General features: G+C 44.2%; 2 protein-coding genes across 2 annotated transcripts in view; one reads left to right on the top strand and one right to left on the bottom strand.

The window, feature by feature from the left end:
* Window positions 1–17,598, bottom strand: part of RPF2 (ribosome production factor 2 homolog) — a 242,505-nt gene that overhangs the window by 67,044 nt on the left and 157,863 nt on the right. The window lies entirely within an intron of this gene.
* CDK19 (cyclin dependent kinase 19) overlaps window positions 12,443–17,598 on the top strand; it is a 117,341-nt gene continuing 112,185 nt past the window's right edge. The window contains exon 1 of the mRNA XM_048937270.1: window positions 12,443–12,697. Coding sequence (XP_048793227.1) covers window positions 12,570–12,697 — 128 coding nt within the window. The 5' untranslated portion in view covers window positions 12,443–12,569. The remainder of the gene's footprint in view (window positions 12,698–17,598) is intronic.

Here is a 17,598-nt window from a genome sequence, read left to right as displayed (position 1 = left end):
GATGCTCCTTGGACAAGAGAGTTCCTGCATTTCTGTACAAACACAGCCAGTGGAAGTGGCAGATAGGCATCCACCTAAGTTAAAGAAACGGTGCAGGGTCTGGTACCATGCAGGCTACATGTTATCTGTGGGAAGTCAGGGCAGTGAGAGATGTGCCAAGCATCCCGTGCCCAGAGCTGAGGTCATCTGTTTGGAACAAAGGGATGCACCACTCCCTGGTTCTCTATCAACAAGGGTGGTGCAGTTGTTCTCTGTGTAGCGTTTCGTGGGCAGTGCCATCTGCAGCGCGCCAATCCTGTGAGCCCAGCCCCAGCTGTGCTGCTGCATGGAAAGTACAGAGAGGTTTTGTCAAACAGGGTATGTCACACTTTCACAGAATCACAGAATGGCCAGTGTTGGAAGGGACCTCAAGGATGATGAATCTCCAATCCCCCCTGCCACATGCAGGGCCACCAACCTCCCCATTTAATACTAGACCAGGCTGCCCAGGGCCCCATCCAGTCTGGCCTTTGTTTTGTCATTAAACTGATCAGTGTCAGTTCTTTGCTTAGAGGCTGACTGTCTTCAAAGTCCCCCTCTTGTATTTCTGATTTCTGACCTGTGAAGTCTTGTATGCTTCCCATCAAACTTCTCTGTTATGCAAGGTTGTTCTAAAGGAAAAACAGGAAGGGGCAGTGGCAAACCCATTAACTTCAGCACAGACAAAGCAATTCTATATTAAAATAACTGTGATGGCTGTCAGTGTGCAGCCCCTGACTTTGCCTCTCCCCTGGGATACCCTCACATACTCTGCCAGTATTACCAGGATATCAGCTCATGCCACCGCTTTTGGTACTCATCTGCCTAAATGCTTTTTTTTTCTGGTAAACTGAACTTTGGCTAGAAAAAGCAGATAGATTTCTATCTTTGTGTCTGATCTTTCTTATGTCTTAACTAAAAAAATAACGCTGCATCTACATTATTTAAATCAAGAAATGAAGTGTCTTGCTTGCATTTGCTGGGTGCCAAGCAGGCTCTTTCTTTCTCTCTTAATTAGAGTGAGGCTTTCAGAATGACTTGAACTTTAAATTCTCTGACTCAAAAAGATACCCGAGTTTGCTATTTTCATGCAGAATAAAATGATTGTGTTTGATTTGTTAGGAGATTACAAAGAAAGAACCTCCTACCAGGATCAGAGAGCTGCAAATTGTTGGAATTCCTAAGGCATGTGGAGTGCCTAGGTGGAGCTTTAGCCAAGTATCACGCCATTCCCAAAGTCTCTGACAGCCCTTGTGAAAGCTGCTGAGCAGTTCTCATACTCTGCTAAACTTGAATTGCAGAATGGTATTGCTTGCCTACCAGGTAGCCACAGGCTTCTGCCAAGGGCTTGAACATACATTGCTTGGCTTGAAGTATCATCTCCCCACGTTTGCTGTATGTGTATAGAGCTCTGCAGCTTGTTCCTCTCTGCAGGAAGCTCCCAGGGCTCCATGATTCATAGGCGCCCAAAGGAAAGAGCTGACTCTTACTACAATACAGAAGTGTGCAGATGTTACATGGATCCTTTTTTTTTTTCTTTTTTTCTGCTGTTTTACTTGGTTTCAAGTTGTGTCTGCTCAGTGCAGACTCAGGAGACTCAGACACCCTGGGGGGTCTCAGCACCCCTCAGTTCAGTGTGCTGTGTGTCACCTGGCACAGGGCAGCAGGGCACGTGCATCCCCTTCCCAGCTGTGATGCTCTGCTGCTTTCCTGCTCTTCCTTTCGCTGCATTTGGGTAACAAAGGCCTCCTGGAACTACTTAAAGATGGTACTGGTTTGCATTATGTATCGCTTAAGATGAGATTAAATTAAAAATGTCTTATAGGATGAACAAAAGATGTAGGTAAAGGTAAGGTACTCATCTTTTGTGCTTCTGCACTGGCTTAGAATGAAACACAACATCCCATCATAGAATATGGTAAAATAACACTGCATTAGAGCTACATTTATAGGAATATCATCACATCAGTAGAAAAACAACTTCAGAATGCCATAAGTAAGTTTGCAGAAGGAGTTTACCTGGTCAGCTGTATTGATTTCCAAACCAATGTAGCAGTGTACACACAAAGCTGTGTGTAGACAAAGTTTTGGTGTGGTTTAGGTCTGTTTGTACTGGTTTAGCTGTCAGCAGGGCAGTAGGTTGCTGCTCCCAACACAGCTGGAGCAGATGAAGACATAAAACACCCTGCAGCCTGCCACTCCCTGGCAGCAGGTGACTGTGGCACCAGAGCCCCTTGGCTTGCCCTCTTGGCTGCTTCATTGGAAGCTGCTTGCTGGCCTTGGTGACACTGACTGGCATGTTTTGGAGTGGGCTGGCAGAGCTGTAGGGTAAGTGGCCTTTTGTAGAAGGTCAGTGATGAGCTAGGGAACAGTAACATCTCTGAATGGAATAACTGTTTGCAAACTTAATTTGTGCCTATGGCCTAAAGGTATAGTTGTAAAATAAACAGATCAAAACAGTTTTAAATCAGCAGGAAAGAAACTACGCACAAAAAAATTGAACTTGTTTAGTTAATATCACTTGAATTCATTCCATGTAGCTTCTGTATGTAGGAAGGAGTTCCTGGAGGGGATTTTACAGGATCTACTGAAAGCAGTCACAGCACAGCACTTATGTCTACTTATACATGACCAAATTGAACTGGGAAATCAAATTCCCCATGCTCCGGGGCTTTCCTCCATCTTTCATCTATGTTTTCATGTAGATGTGCAGAACTTGCCTATTACCTCATTTTTCTGTGAAAGCATATTGTGTGTGCAATTACCTGATTAATGCAAGCTACACTCACTGCATATCATTTGCTCATCAGTACTTTATCAAATTTACTTCTCTGTTTCTAGTTTGTCCATAATTGATATAACCACCACATTTCTTTCAGATATTAACTTCCTCTTAGACAACTTTTTGACAATAGATCGCTTTATATACCATGTCAGTGACCTGGCATACTTTCAATGAAAACTGAATTACTGACAGAGAGAAATAAATTGACTTGTAATGCCGCTGAGTTCAGCTCATCTCTCTGTCTTAATTCCATCAAAGTCATATCAAGGTGAATTTGATGTTTGGCTTTTTTACCTGTCATTTTTAATGTGTGCTGGGAGGGCTAAGGATGACATGTGGTATCAATTTTTAAGTGATATTACAGAAAAGATGTTACAAAAAAAGCATTCAGTTTTATCATACTTTAGAACAGGTACCATCTGTTAGCTGCTCTGTGCCAGAACCGGCTCTTTCTGTACCTGCACTTAAGCCAGATAAAGTCTAGGATGTTGGCAGTGTGGAAGAAGAATGCACTTAATAAAGGCAGAAAATACACCCATATGTAACATGTGATTTTCACCTGTGGATATTCAAGTAGAACATTTTTCATAGGCAGGAAGTCCTAAAGGTGATGAAAATCTTTCATTCATTAATGCTGTACATTACGGACCTTTGGATAATTTTTTCTATCCCCAAATAAAAAGCCCCAAGTTTTAGCAACAATTTTATGTGTTTATACAATTTTATATGTTTGGGAAATGCTGCGTGACTGCTGGAGTGGAGACATTTAACTAAGATTCAAGTTCTGGCTCATGATACGTCATCCTGATCCCTACTAAATTATGCGTTAATCCTGATAAATCAAAACAACGGTAGTTTTCCAGCTGTGATACCACTAAATGATTTTGGTGATCTCCCTTAAGATCTGCCTTCAAATTGTATTGTGTTTCTTATATCATCGTATGAACAGATGGTATTTCTTGGGGACTGTTAGCCTAACGAAACATGGTTTAGGTGGTGATACTGTTTGCTTACCAATCTTGCCAGACCCTCTTTAATAACCTTTGAACCCATGAGTTTGTATCGGTTATGTTTGATGCAGAAACAGAAAATGATGGGCTCTGACATTTTTTCAGGTTTTGTGAAACGTTAACAGCTCAGAAAAGGAAAGATCATTTCCTTCAAATTCTTACTCTGACTGAAAGGCTGCTGCTCAAAGATTGTTCATTAAATTTAATTTTCTGCCAGCCAGCTCAAAAGCAGCCACTTCCTGCTGGTGTCACCCAACTGGCAGGGGGAGGAGGGAGCTGAGACACTGGAGGAAGGGCAGCTGGATGATAGACAGAGAGCTTGAGCTGTGGTACAGGGAAGGGACAAAGAATGCTATGTGGACCCAAAGGAGCCAGAGCTTCATTTCTGCCACTTCCTACCAGCACAGCTTGAATGAGAATGATCTGAGCCAAAAGCAACACAACAAAGTTGAACAGACTAAATGGGTTCAGCACCAGAAAGAATGCTTAATATAGCTGGCACAATAGCTGGTCACCACTTGAAAATAATTATTTATATTAATTTTTCTTTTCTACAAGTATCCAGTTTAATACATGCAATATTCATGGCTTCTCATCTGAATAGTTTGGTAGCTTGATACTAGTCTACTGTTACAGTTTATGTTACCACAGCTATTGCAGTAATTTCTATGTCAAGTATGCTTGCTCCTATAGCAAGCATATTTAACTCAAGGTTCCTTTGGCTCTGACTAAAGAATCCATTGTAAGCGAAGGACTTAGTAGGGTGTATGAAGAAAGTCCTGCTTGCACTTGCAATGATCATTTTGCCATAACTAAGAAATAACAATAAAATAGTGGTTAATACTCAGAGCTTTGAGCTTTCCCTTCAAGGTCATCAATTAGATTTCAGGTAGTCCTATTAAGGATGTCTTTTTTCCTGCTTTATAGGCACAATAACTGAAACATGAATAATGAGTTTTGCAACGGTTACAATGAGATTTGGAATAGACTTTGGGGAAAGCATGGATCTGCTAACTGAAGCTCATTAATAGAAACTTGGTGTATGAATTTCACTCCTTAAAACTTAAGATCCTCCACTCTCAGAAAAACAAACATAATTAAAAAAAATAAGCAAAACCAAACAACAACAAACAAAAACAACAAAACTCTTTCCCATGGTTTTTGCTTTTGGATAGTCCTTAAAAGCTCATGCAACCATACAATACAAAATCCTACAGTTAGTCAGGAGACCCAGAGTCGGTGCAGGACTCTCATGGTGTTAGAGTGTGGCTGTACACAATAAAACCAAGTGATGCAAAGGCACACACTCATCACCTCCCACAAGCAGACTGATGCCCAGAGAGTCTGAGCAATGCCTACTTTGCAAAAGCTTCCCCCTCAGTTTTACAGTGCTGAGCACAATACTATTCAGTATGGGGTATCTCTTTGGACAGTTTGGGTCAGCCCACTCACAGTGGGGGCAGAGTAGGAAACAGAAGATGCCTTGATGCTGTGCTAACACTGCTCAGCAAAAACTAACTTTGTTATCAGGCTGATTTGGTCACAAATCTGAAGCACTGCACTGGGTGGGCTACAATGAAGAAAACTGACTCCACACCAGCCAGACACTCTCATGGGGTACAGGGAACCAACGAGCTTTGTACATGAAATAAAAATCACTAGGGCCATTACGTGTTTGATTGTCTTAATTTTGTAACAAGATTTGGGTCAGGTTTTTTTTTTGTTTTGTTTTGTTTTGGTTTTTTGTTTTTTGTTTTTTGTTTTTTTTTCCCAGGCAGATAGGAATTCTCTACTGGCAGATGGACACAGCAAGTAAAGTTAAATGTTACTTTGAGTAACACTTTAATTCAAAAGTTTTCCTTATGATGGAGAAATAGACTGCCTTGTATCGCAGATAGAGAATCCAATTCCTGAAGAAATGAAAGAACACATGGCAATGGCACTCCTGGCTCCTGCTCTCATGAGACCATCTGGATTTCTTTTAAAATTCAGAGTTGCTCAACTTTTTCAGTGTAGTGAGCCAGCAGCCAATTCTGTCATTTCCTATTTGGCTGTAAATACAGCTCTGGAACACAGATAATTTAGGATTTTGCCACTGAGGCACGAATGGAGTTTGTAATAATAAAATTAAAGAGGAAGAAAGAAAAACAGAACTTCAGTAACAGATTGGGGCTCTCAACGTAGGAGTTCTCTGGTTTTCCTTAGAATAGTTCCACCACAGCTTCACAAAGCTCAAAATCATTCACAGGCAGGATGAAACCAGCTCTCACATTACTGGTTTCTCATGCCATAGCATCTTCTCAGCTCCTAGGAGGCTGAGCAGCAGTGCCTTTTTGAGCTGGTAGTTTCCTCTGGACTCCTGTACATAATAGCCACAATGACACTGTATTATCACCTCCTATTCATTTATTTTCCCAGCTAACAGATTCAAATTTATTTAATCTCTCCTCATGGGATCATGTGAACTGCTGTGGCAGTTCAGTGGCCCATCTAACACACAGTGAAAGAGAATAAAATGGGAGCAAGCACGTAGTCATAATCTCTTCACAGCTTCCCCATCTGAGTTCTGCAGGCTGGCTGAGGCAGAGGCAGCACCTTGTGCTTAACAGCAGCTAGCGAAGCTGTATTCCATCATTTTGCCATTTCTTACTTCTGAAGTGCTTTGCTTATCCAGCCCTGGACCTTACTGTAATCCCATTGTATGGATTCCGAGATGAGGTAACTGAAACTGAATGTCATATGCAAATAGTGCCCCGTGATTGTAAGCAGTGCTATAAATACGCTTTACATTTTGTTTCTTTATTCTTTTCCTAACAATATCCACTCATTTTTGTCCTATTAACCACTTCTGAGCATGGAACTTTTCTTCAGAGAACAATTCCCAGTAACTTCCAGACTTTTTTCCTGAGTGATGCTAGCTGTTTTAGAGGCCATCATCACGTATGCATGTTTTTCCCTCATGTGCACTGCACTGCACATTGGAACACTGCTTTTCAGCTACCACTACTCACACAGTGTCACGGGAGGCTCTCGCAGTACTTTTCAATCAGCTTCAGATCTGAATTATTGTATATGTTCTTCAAATGTTGTCACATCATCGCTCATTCCTCTTCCCAGTTCATTTATGAGCTGTGAACAGCTCAGCTTTAAGCAATCCATATGGGATAATGCTTCTGTCATGGAAACTCATGGTTCACTTCTCTCTTTTGTCTTTCAGCTTTTGTCTTTTAACTTAGCCCATGAGATGACACTTCTTCTAAAGTTGCACAGAATAGCAGTATCATAGAAAAACAAGACAGGATGGAAAAACAAGAAATCTGATTTCTTTCCCCCCTCCTCTTCAAGTTAATTTTCATCACCTGCAGGATTTCTGATAACATTTTATCTACCTTCTCTTAAAAATATCAGATGATTTTAATCTAATGATTACACCTCATCTCCTGGAAGTTTCAGTACATAACTATCTTCACTGCTCAAAGGTTTTCCTATATATAAATCTCACGTGGCACAACTGAAGTCTGTTATTCCTTGTTCTATGTCTCCCATCCAATTACATTTTGTTAAAGCCTTTCTGAACATGTGCTGTAACAGGGCTTCACAATCTATCCAGATAAAAGGAATATGAAAATAAAATATTGTTCCATAGATTCATGATGAAATACTTTTCTGCAGCCATACCTTGTCCTTAGGGTGGATTCTCCCAGTAAAGTGGTATAAAACTTGTTTTACCCAATGGAAACAGTTTAAAACATAACAGTTACTGCTGTGTTGCAGTAGTTGAGCTTGATAAAGTTTGGGTTGTTCAGCACAGTTCTGTTTCTTCTGCAGGATAGGTTTAACTCCAGAAAGCTATCAGAGTGCATTTTGCTTCATTCTTCTTTATACACTTCAAGTGTATTTTCCCTAGGAATTAAAGAATCATTTTTCATTTTTCTCTACGTACAACAGTTTTTCCCAGTTCATGGGGGAAAAAAAATATAAAAAAAAAATCAGTAAACTCTACAAGGAAGTCGAGAATCATTTTAGTTTCTGAAAACTATGACCAATGTCAGGCAAGCAATAGTAGATGGAATATGGTGGGGCTGGAACACTGATCGTGCAAGTAGATTGAAAAACCAAAGGAATCTCAGTGACACCAACTGTGAAACTCCCAAGTACCACATTTTTGGCCGCTATGTTAAGAATTAGAGTTTATGCTTTCTCCATAATGAGGTGCAGATTCTACATTTTTAGAGTTCAAAGCTTTCTCTAAACTCCTGCTTTATGCTGGTGGTAATGACTGGCCCTCCAAACCAGCTGTCATGCCGTTTATCAGATGAGAACATGATGGCTGTAGTTAACAGTATCCCAACTTTGAGCCTTCTCTGAAAAACTGAAGAAAATATGCTGTACTGCATGCTGTACTGCAAATGAAATAAGCTGACTTGTCTTGTTTCACAATTCATGGAGACTGGGTACGCTGAGAAGACATACTTGTGATGACACTTGTTGATCAGTGGTAAGGCTGGGCTGTAATTGTACAACGATGAACTGTGGCACATCATGCAGTGTGGATTTAGTTTGCTTTTACTTTGCTGGTTTTAGTCTGTAAAGAGAAGGCAGGGGGTAGGTTTTGTGATTTTTGTGAGAGTTTTCTTTTTCTCAGGAAAAATTCAACGACGGTTAAAAGCAGTACTGCCTATTTTGAGACCAGTATCTTGGATTATATTCAAGAAAAGCAGCACAAGGTTTCTATTTTAGTAGTATTTGGATTGTGGTACTGTTAAAAAATGAATTTTAAAAACACAGAGCTAGCCAATTAATTATATAATGGTAGCAGAATTCAGGACTCCCATCTCCCATTCCTAGCATGCTCTCTAGATTTATTGTAAAATCTGGATAGTGCACCTTAGTTATGTACTTCATTTTCTAAGTTAATGAAGTTAATAAATTTATTATAGGTGTTTTGAAGTTAACCAACAGAAACTGTTCCAAAATGTACAGCTTTACCTAGAATGAAAATGTCTGAACTTACAGCCAGGTAGAGACGTTCTCAGCTACACCTATTAGAAATCATCTGACATGCTGCCCACTTTCATGAGCCCCTCATACTGATGTGATTAAAAATTCCTAGTAAATTTCTGCACTTTTGGAACAGAACTATGAGTTTTGCTCTGCTTCTGTAGAGATAATGGTGCAATTCATGTGAGACTGCAATTTCTCCTGAATTTTCTCAAATTTCCTTGGACTGCTGAGATGTGTGAGAAACACCATCAACTCAAATGTGACAGACATAAGTAAACATTGTATAGGTTTATTAATGCCCCACTCAAGATCTACTGGAAATATGCTGTCTCTGATCTCTAAGAATACAAAATTTGCCACTGCATTAACAAGTAAAAACTTTCAAGGAGAGTGGTGCAACTGCTTCCAGATGTGGCCTAAGAAATTAACAGAAAACAAACTATATTTTTTTATCTCACCAGTACTTAAAGAGAAGAGTAAGAGATTGGCTTAGACAGAAAATACAACTTATCAAGACAGGAAGTGAAGACAAGCTGGAAAGAAAGTTAAACACTGTATTTTATGTGCAAAGGAAAGAAAGAAGGGTCTGTGCCATTTCTTGATGTGAAAATGTTAACAGACTAAATTCTTATTTTTGCTAGAAATTCATGCTTTATCTCTCTAGGAGAATTAGAATAGAGAATTGGTGGGAATATTCAGTTCCTCAACTTTCAGTTGCTTGAAATACTTCTCCTTTCCTACAGTCTGGGCACTACGTAACCATCAAAACTTGTGGAGAAATGGTGATGCTAACAAGCAACAACCCCTCATCTCCAGTTACGCTGTCAGCCTGAGAAACATCACACTAGCTTTTATTTGCTTTGGTGGGACTTTTCAGAATTTCTGTATCACTACAATTAATAAAAGATAGGGCATTATATATTTAAAAAGTTACATTAATTTCTGTTGTGAACAGACATTTATAACACAATAATAAAATATTCAAGAATGGTAGGAAACCCATCCGAAGAAGCAGCAGCCATTTGGTCAGGAATGCAATCTCTCAGAACAGGACTGCTGCCAAAGGGCAGTTCAGAAATGAGAGATTCCCCAAATAGGACAAAATACAGTAAGAATTTGAAGCAGAATCCTGCCACGTGCTCCAGTTGCAACATGAGACAAATGTGCTCATCCTCATGTTCTAGCTGCAAATTGATAAAACTTCTGCAGTCTTCAAACAAGAAGGCAATCTTATTCTTACTGGACTCCGAGCTGGCCTAAACTTGGATCTGCTTAGCTGATTCTGTGGCCAATGTAAGGCTTCAAAAACTGAAAGTAAGGCTCTTTCATGAGAGTAGGAACAGGAGCACAGATAACATTTTGCTATTTACATAACTACCTTGGTATCAGCCAAACCTCCATTTTTGGTACAGTGATCAGAGAGAGTCCCATTCTGTGTTAGTATTAAACAGACACAAACTTCTCAAGGGCAAAAAAAAGTGGAAATGAATTGTTCAATTTAAAAAAAAAAAGCATTTTATTTAACTCTGAATTCATAAACTCAGATTCCAACGAATCATACAGTTAAGGAGCAATGCCTATATGAGATGTTACACAAAAATTCTCCTTTGCAGGATTTGCAAATACCATAAGATGATCCAAAGAAGGGGGAGTAGAGAGCTAATTAGGGGAATGAGAAGAGCGTGACTTGTTGAGTCCAGCAAAATAAAGGGTGTGAGGGGATGAGATTGCTGTCTATAAATAATTCTGGCAGGGGATACACACAGGAGGGAAAGAAAGGCTACTTTAGGGCAGTATTTGCATGGGAAGATGGATGTAGACAAGTCCCAAGGAAATGCAGGTTTGAAGGTTAAAACAAGGCTTTCCTGTGAGAGAAGTTTCTGTCAGACAGCCTCCCAGCAGCAGCAGTGAGGGGTGAAGCGTTTACTGCCAGAGCACAATCAGTTTATGGAAGGATAAAACAGCCATTTGCAACACTGAAGAGCTGGGTGTGCTACCGGATGGAGAACTGATCTGCCTAGGCTGAAAGCTGCCAGCCAGGCTGAGCCTCCATACCTGGGTGCGCTGTCACCCTCTCCAACCAGGGCTGCAGACACACAGCAAATTACAGGAAAATCAGAGCTGTCATGCAGAAAACAAAAGCATCCGTGATGAGAATAGGGAAAAAACAATTATTATTTTGGTCAAAGTGAGCAACGGGGACTCGTGGAGTTTATTATTACCAACATACACCCCTCTGAGGCACGTTTGTCTTTGCAAGCCTATGTCCTCTCTTTTCAGCGCTGGATTTGATTACTAGGTGACTAAAGATGTGAGTGCTTTGCAAAAGGTAGATGGTTAGCTCTAATTTTAGCAAACGTCTTTAATGTGGACGTTGAAAGATAAATGGTCGCTACTGCATTTAGGAAGATTGCCAGCTCCCCATGGAGCGTTGTTCAGGAAGATCCATATCTGCAGCTGCAGAAAAAAACCCAACCTAACAGTACTTGTGGTTCTGTGGGAAACACTACGTTGGTAAAGGAGCAATCATTTTGTGAGAGCTCTGGCGGTCAGAGATCAGCACAGGGGGCTTTCCGGAAGGCACAACAGCCGGCCTGCTCCTCCTGCCAGCACTGCAGGTAACTGCTGGGCTGGCGGTGCTTTTCCCTCCTTTCTCCTCTGTTTTTGCCCTGTGCCCCCGTGCAGAGCTTGGCACAAAGAAATCGTGGAACGATTGGTTGGAATGTAATTTTAAAAGGCTTCACTATGTATCTGTGCAGGTGAACCCGTCGGCATCATCACATCTGTCTAACCATCTCCACGCTTAGCGCTGAAGGGACGAGAGTCGGCGCGAGGGCATCTAACCATCAGGCCCCACCACCAGTCAGCAGGGAGCCGGCGTTTGCAGGTGAACGCTCAAGTCTGTCCACGTGATTCTTGGTATAAACAACGAGCGTGAAAAATCCGCGCTTCTAACACCGGTGAGCGACGCTCCCCGAGCCGGACCCCGACACAACCGCTCGCGATCCCCGCCACTGCCCAACCAGCGGCCTCCCCCGGAGCTGGAGGCGCCGCGCCCCGCCCCGCAGCACAACGCCCGCGGCCCGGGCTGGGCTCGGCTCGGCGGCGGGAGCCGCTGCGGGGCCGCGGGGGCGGGGCCACGCTGGCCAATCAGGGGGCGACATCGAGCGAAGGGTGGAGCCAAGCGTTGAGTGGCAGCTGCCGAGATAAACAACTTGCCGCACCGCATCGCGGCACCCCGCTCCTCGCGGCCCTGTACGCGATGGCCGCGGTAGCGGGGCTCGCGCCGTCTCCGCGCAGGAGGCGCCGAGCCGGGTGGCGGTCTCTCCGCTCCCGCGACGTTAAGAGTCGGCAAGTTCCCGGCCGCCGCCGAAGCGCTCGCCGTCTCCGGGGCGCGCAGTGCGCCGACGCCGCCTAGCCGCGGCGGCGCGGGGCATGCCGGGAGTCGTAGTTCAGCCGCGGCCTTGTCCCGCCCACGCCGCCGGGGCCGGCGCCTGCCGCCGCACTACCACTCCCGGCGTGCCCCGCGCCGCGCCGCGAGGAACCCAGTTGAAGCGGGTGGCGGCGGAGCGCACCCCCTCCCCCCGCCGAAAAGCCCCGAACCAAAACAAAAACAAACCGCCCCCCCCCCCCCATCCCGCCCGCCCCCAGAGAGCCCCGGAAATGGCGGCGCCGGGAGGGGGCTCCGCCGGCCGGGGGTGCTGATCCGGCGCCGCGTCCCCCTCCCGTCCCTCCCCGCCCATGGGCGAGACATGGACTACGAGTTCAAGTCGAAGCTGGCGGCCGAGCGCGAGCGGGTGGAGGATCTGTTCGAGTACGAGGGCTGCAAAGTGGGTAGAGGCACCTACGGGCACGTCTACAAGGCCCGCCGCAAGGACGGGTAAGGGCCGCGCGCCGCCAACCGCCGCCGGGGCCGCGCGTCGCCAACCGCCGCCGCTGGCCCCCCCGCAACGCCGTCCGCGCCCGCCCTCCCCCCACCCTCAGCCCGGAAAGTTTCCCGGCACGGGCGTGCAGGTGCGCGGGCTGCCCACGCGTGTCCGTCACCGCCTCGCGGGGTCGCGCTCGCGTCGGGGGTTCTGCCCCGCGGGCGGGAAGCCTGAGGCGGCCGCGACCCGTCGGAGCGCCGCTCCGGTGAGCCGGGCGGCCCCGAGGATGCCGGGCAGCTCCTCCGGCCGCTATAGCCGCGGCTGCGGGATGGGGGCTGGGTGCTCCCCTTTGCGGATCGCCACCTGTCCCCGTAATCCGTAGGAGAGCCACCGCGTCCCTTTGCCCTGCTGTCTACGCGGGCTTGGTCTAGGCGGGTCGCTGAGCCCGCTCGTGTCTCTAGATCTTCCTTCTTGCCTCTGAGGGAGAGACGGCTGAAAGGTGTCGTAAGGATACAGCTCGCACGCTGTGGGTTGGAGAGCTCACGCTGCCATTTGGGGTTGCCAAAATCGTCACAGGCCTCCAGAAGGCACTGGTGCAGGGCTGAGCTCGGACCCCGGGCCCCGTCCTTTTGGAAGGGCCCTTAAGCGCTTTTTCATTTATTGTGTCTTGTGAATGGTGCACAAACGTGGACTGTACTTATAGAAGTGTACTAAGCACGTTCTAAAGACTCGTAAACCTGAAGTGGCACCCTTCTAGCCGAACGCTGAAGAGCCTTCAATTCCAGGCAGCTGGAACTTTGAAATGACTGAGTATGGAAAAATGGCTTTTTGGTTGTTTTATGCAGCTCTGGAAGTGATTGATGGCATGCTGCTTTAGATTAATAAAGAAACCTAGGCTTCTTTTTATAGGAGTAAATTGCATTCATGTGTTTCTCAACAATTTAAACTGTGAGCTAAGCGGCTGTAATATCAAAGGGATCAGTAACAGAGTCAGCAGTTTGGCTCAGGTGAGGGACCTGGCACTGAGAGGTGAGCTCTTCTCTGCCTAACTGGCTCTGCAGCCTGAAAAATAGAGCGTAACTAACTCTAAAAAGAAACTTTACTGCCTTCCTGGGTATTACTGCATGAAGGAACGATATAAAAGAGGTAGAATCTAGAGTTTACTGTTTTTATGACCAAAAAAAAGACTGTCTCTAGCTTATCTGCCTTATTTCCTTCAGAATTACAGTGATGCTGCAAAACACCATAAAGGTCATGTCTTCAAAATCTTTAAGTAGTAGCATTAGAATGTGGATGCCCCGTCCCTGGAGGTGTTCAAGGCCAGATTGGACGGGGCCCAGGGCAGCCTGGTCTAGTATTAAATGGGGAGGTTGGTGGCCCTACATGTGGCAGGGCGGTTGGAGATTCATCATCCTTGAGGTCCCTTCCAACCCTGGCCATTCTGTGATTCTGTGAAATGCAAATAGGCAGTAAATCAGAAGTAAGCATGGCAAAAAATAGGTTATATCCAGCTTTGATATACTAGAGCTGTGAGCAGGCCAGCTTGGGAGAGGAAGTGAGAAGTTTCAGTAAGTGGTCAATTAGACTGAAATGCAGAGTAATGGGACACAAATGTAACTTCACTGTAAGAAGTCAAGTTTTGCTTCGTGAAGCATGGAAACTGGGTTATGGGATAAGAAACTTCACTCTTAATTGGTTTATGTAACTGCTGGACCTTTGGTGAAAATAAGATGTGAACAAGTTAGAAGAATCATTAAGATTAGGTGATTTCTTTATGGGAAGAGAAAAAGCAGATAGCTAAAATATCTTTATGCAGTGGAGCATATTAACCATTAATCTTTAAATTTGTGGGTTTCTTAATGACAGAATATTTTCCAACAGAAAAACAGAAGCTCAGCAGTGATGCATATTTATTGCGTGCTGATCACTGGGGGATTTTGAGGCACATGTAAAGGAATTCTTCTTTGGCTGATCATGGTCTGCTTCAGTATTTCAAATTTGCAGAGCAGTCTTGTATTAGATTCTGGCTACTTGGCATCTCATAGTCAGTTTGCAGCCTCAGGAGGCTGGGGGCACTGAGAGCCTCTGCAGCAATTCCACAGAGAGCCTGTCACTTCATGTTTCAAAAACTTGGCACAGAAACTTTATGAAATAGTAAAATGTGTTTATACGAAGCTTGGCAAGCTGTTGGATCAAATGCTTGTAAAAGTGGTTGCTTGGGTCTCAGTGAATGGCTTGGGTATAGAAGAAGTTTTTAGGTGAAATAACAACTGAGTTTGGCCTTTTCAACCTGGAGTGGAATATCACTTGGGCGCGTTTCTAGTGAGCTGATTGATTTCTGTGAAAGTGAAGTATTAAAGCATTTCTTTTAGTAGGCAGTCAGGTCTGAACAATGTTGGTCTGACATTTGCATGTCATATAAGCATATTGAACACCTGAGTATCTTTTCCAGTAGTGTTTGTGTGGCCTGATGAGATCTAGAAGTATTGCCTTCATTATATGCTTAGATAAGTAAGACATCTGGATTGTAAAATCTCAGTATCTGTGTAGCCCAGAAGGGGTAGAAAACAGGTCTTTGTGTAAGCTGTCTAATAGCTTATTTCAGTGTGCACTAAAGCTGGACCGGTGGCTTGGAGGGGGTGGAAGTACGAATATGGAAATAAACTTTGTGATTGCAGTCCAGCTGTCAATATTAGGTACTTAGTTTTTCATGTAGCTGGAAAACCTGTTATTTTTGTGTGCCTCAACAATAGTATGCTGACTTTGCTAATGTTTCTTTGGACACCAACTCACATTTGTCCAGTAAAACAAGGACTACACTTACCCAGTCATGGCTGGGACAGTATGATTCGTTTTGCTTTACTTTTCTTGGTACATTCCTTGCTCTTTTTTTGCTCAGTTTCAGCCACGATGGTGTTTTTAGTTAGGCTTCCTGTACTTCCTTATTGCAGGGGAGGCAATTTGTAGGAAAAAGCGTGGGTTGGAATTTCTGTTAGTTTTTTGGTGGTGGTGGTGTTGCATATGTCTGAATTATTTCCCTGTACTCTTTGAGAAGATCGATCTGTCAGTTCACGCCACTGCAGGGTATTTCCGTTCTGTCATCTGTACGTCTGCTCACCTGCAGGAGTGTGTCTGGACATGTCAGCAAGCTGGGAAGGTACTGCTGTTAGTTAGGCAGGAATGCACCAGGAGTAATGGGATTCAGGAGTCAACTGGAAACAGGCTGTTCTTGGTTCTGCAATAGCCAATGTAGCACTTGTAAAAGCTGAGACAGATCTGAGGGAGCAAAAGCTCTCTAGTTCTTGCCACTTGTGCTTGCTTTTAAGCAAACAGCTGAGCTGGCTGCTCTCTGTCACACTGTGGCCGTGTTATATAGAATCATAGAATGGCCTGGGTTGAAAAGGACCACAATGATCATCAAGTTTTAACCCCGTGCTATGTGCAGGGTTGCCTACCACCAGACCAGGCTGCCCAGAGCCACATCCAGCCTGGCCTTGAATGCATCCAGGGATGGGACATCCACAGCCTCCTTGGGCAACCTGTTCCAATGTCATCACCCTCTGTGTGTAAAACTTCCTCCTAATATCTAACATAAACCTCCCCTGTCTCAGTTACCATTCTTTGGCTCACTGTATGGCTGTGGACAACAGAGGTTATTAAAACAAAATTGCCAAGAACTCTTAAAAACAAAACAAAAACCTAAATATGTAGTATTTTTAATCCTCATGTTTCAATACACCTTTTAAAAAGTGGGTGGGTGCAGGGAAAGACAGGAATACAGAGCTTCCAATATGGTGTGTGCAGAAGGGCTGGGGGCTGCTGAGGAGTGAGCGCTGCCCCTGTTGACCCCTCCTCTCCTATTAATGAATACTGAGAGCTTGGAGCTAAAGGGGAGTCTGTGCTACTCCATGTGGTGTCAGTGTGCAGAAGTGTGGATGTCTTAATGCTGGTATGAAGTGCTCACATCATCCAGGGGTAGAGTGAAAGTTAGGGAAGAGGAAGGAAGGGGAAGTCCACAGTCAGAGTAAGTATGAATCTAACCCAAGAATTCTGGCTTTGTTTCCTGCCAAGTAACCTTTAGTTTTACATTATTATTTTTTAATATTCTGAATCGTGTTTGTTCAAAGCAGATGTGAAAAATCTTGATAAAGAGAGGAATGCTGTGGAGAGCAGCTGCGCTGAATCAAACAGGCGTTCCTGTGGTGTGGCTCAGGCAACTGGGATTTCTGCACAGAGCTGTGTTGCACAGAGATTGCATCTGGTCACACGTATGACCGACATCGCTTTGGTGGTGGAAAACCTGCAGCTTAGAACAGGCAGAGGCAGTCTGTGTAACCTACTAAATCAGTATTAGTGTAACAGTGCGCTTCTCCCAAATTGTTCTTCAAAACTTAAATACCGAACTAATCAAGCACAAGTGTGTCAGGAAGTGAAACTAACGCTGGAGTTGACTAAATGCTACAAAGAAGCAGTGCTGGGGTTGCAATCACAGGGCAGTGAGTGCTTGGATGCTGCAGCTGCCCTTGCTGTTGAGAGACAGCTCCTTGATGTGGTAAGGAATGTACGTTCTTGAATGTGTACCTACAGCGTTGTGTACCAGTGCAAGTATGTGCTTGTAAGATATTTGAGAGTCTGTGATAAGTTATTCAAACTTCACATTCACTATTTGACATTCTCTGGAACTGAAGTGTTCTGAATTGTCAGTTGTAGTTGCTGTTTGCTACTGCAGCCCTGTAATGAGCTGCATCACAGGGATGTTGACCCAAATCAGAGAGCAATGGATACGATCTTGAGCAATTACCTTTCCCTGCTGCAACATCTCTACCTTTAATGGTACTAGAGAAGATGTTTTTTGCTCCTCACTTTCATTGTTTTTTCCCCCTTGAAAAGCTTGCTAGCTTGGGGAAGATAGAAT

The sequence above is a fragment of the Lagopus muta genome, chromosome 2 (assembly GCF_023343835.1).
Source record: "Lagopus muta isolate bLagMut1 chromosome 2, bLagMut1 primary, whole genome shotgun sequence".
Taxonomy (NCBI): Eukaryota; Metazoa; Chordata; class Aves; order Galliformes; family Phasianidae; genus Lagopus; species Lagopus muta.
This window is presented reverse-complemented; position numbering and strand designations above follow the sequence as displayed.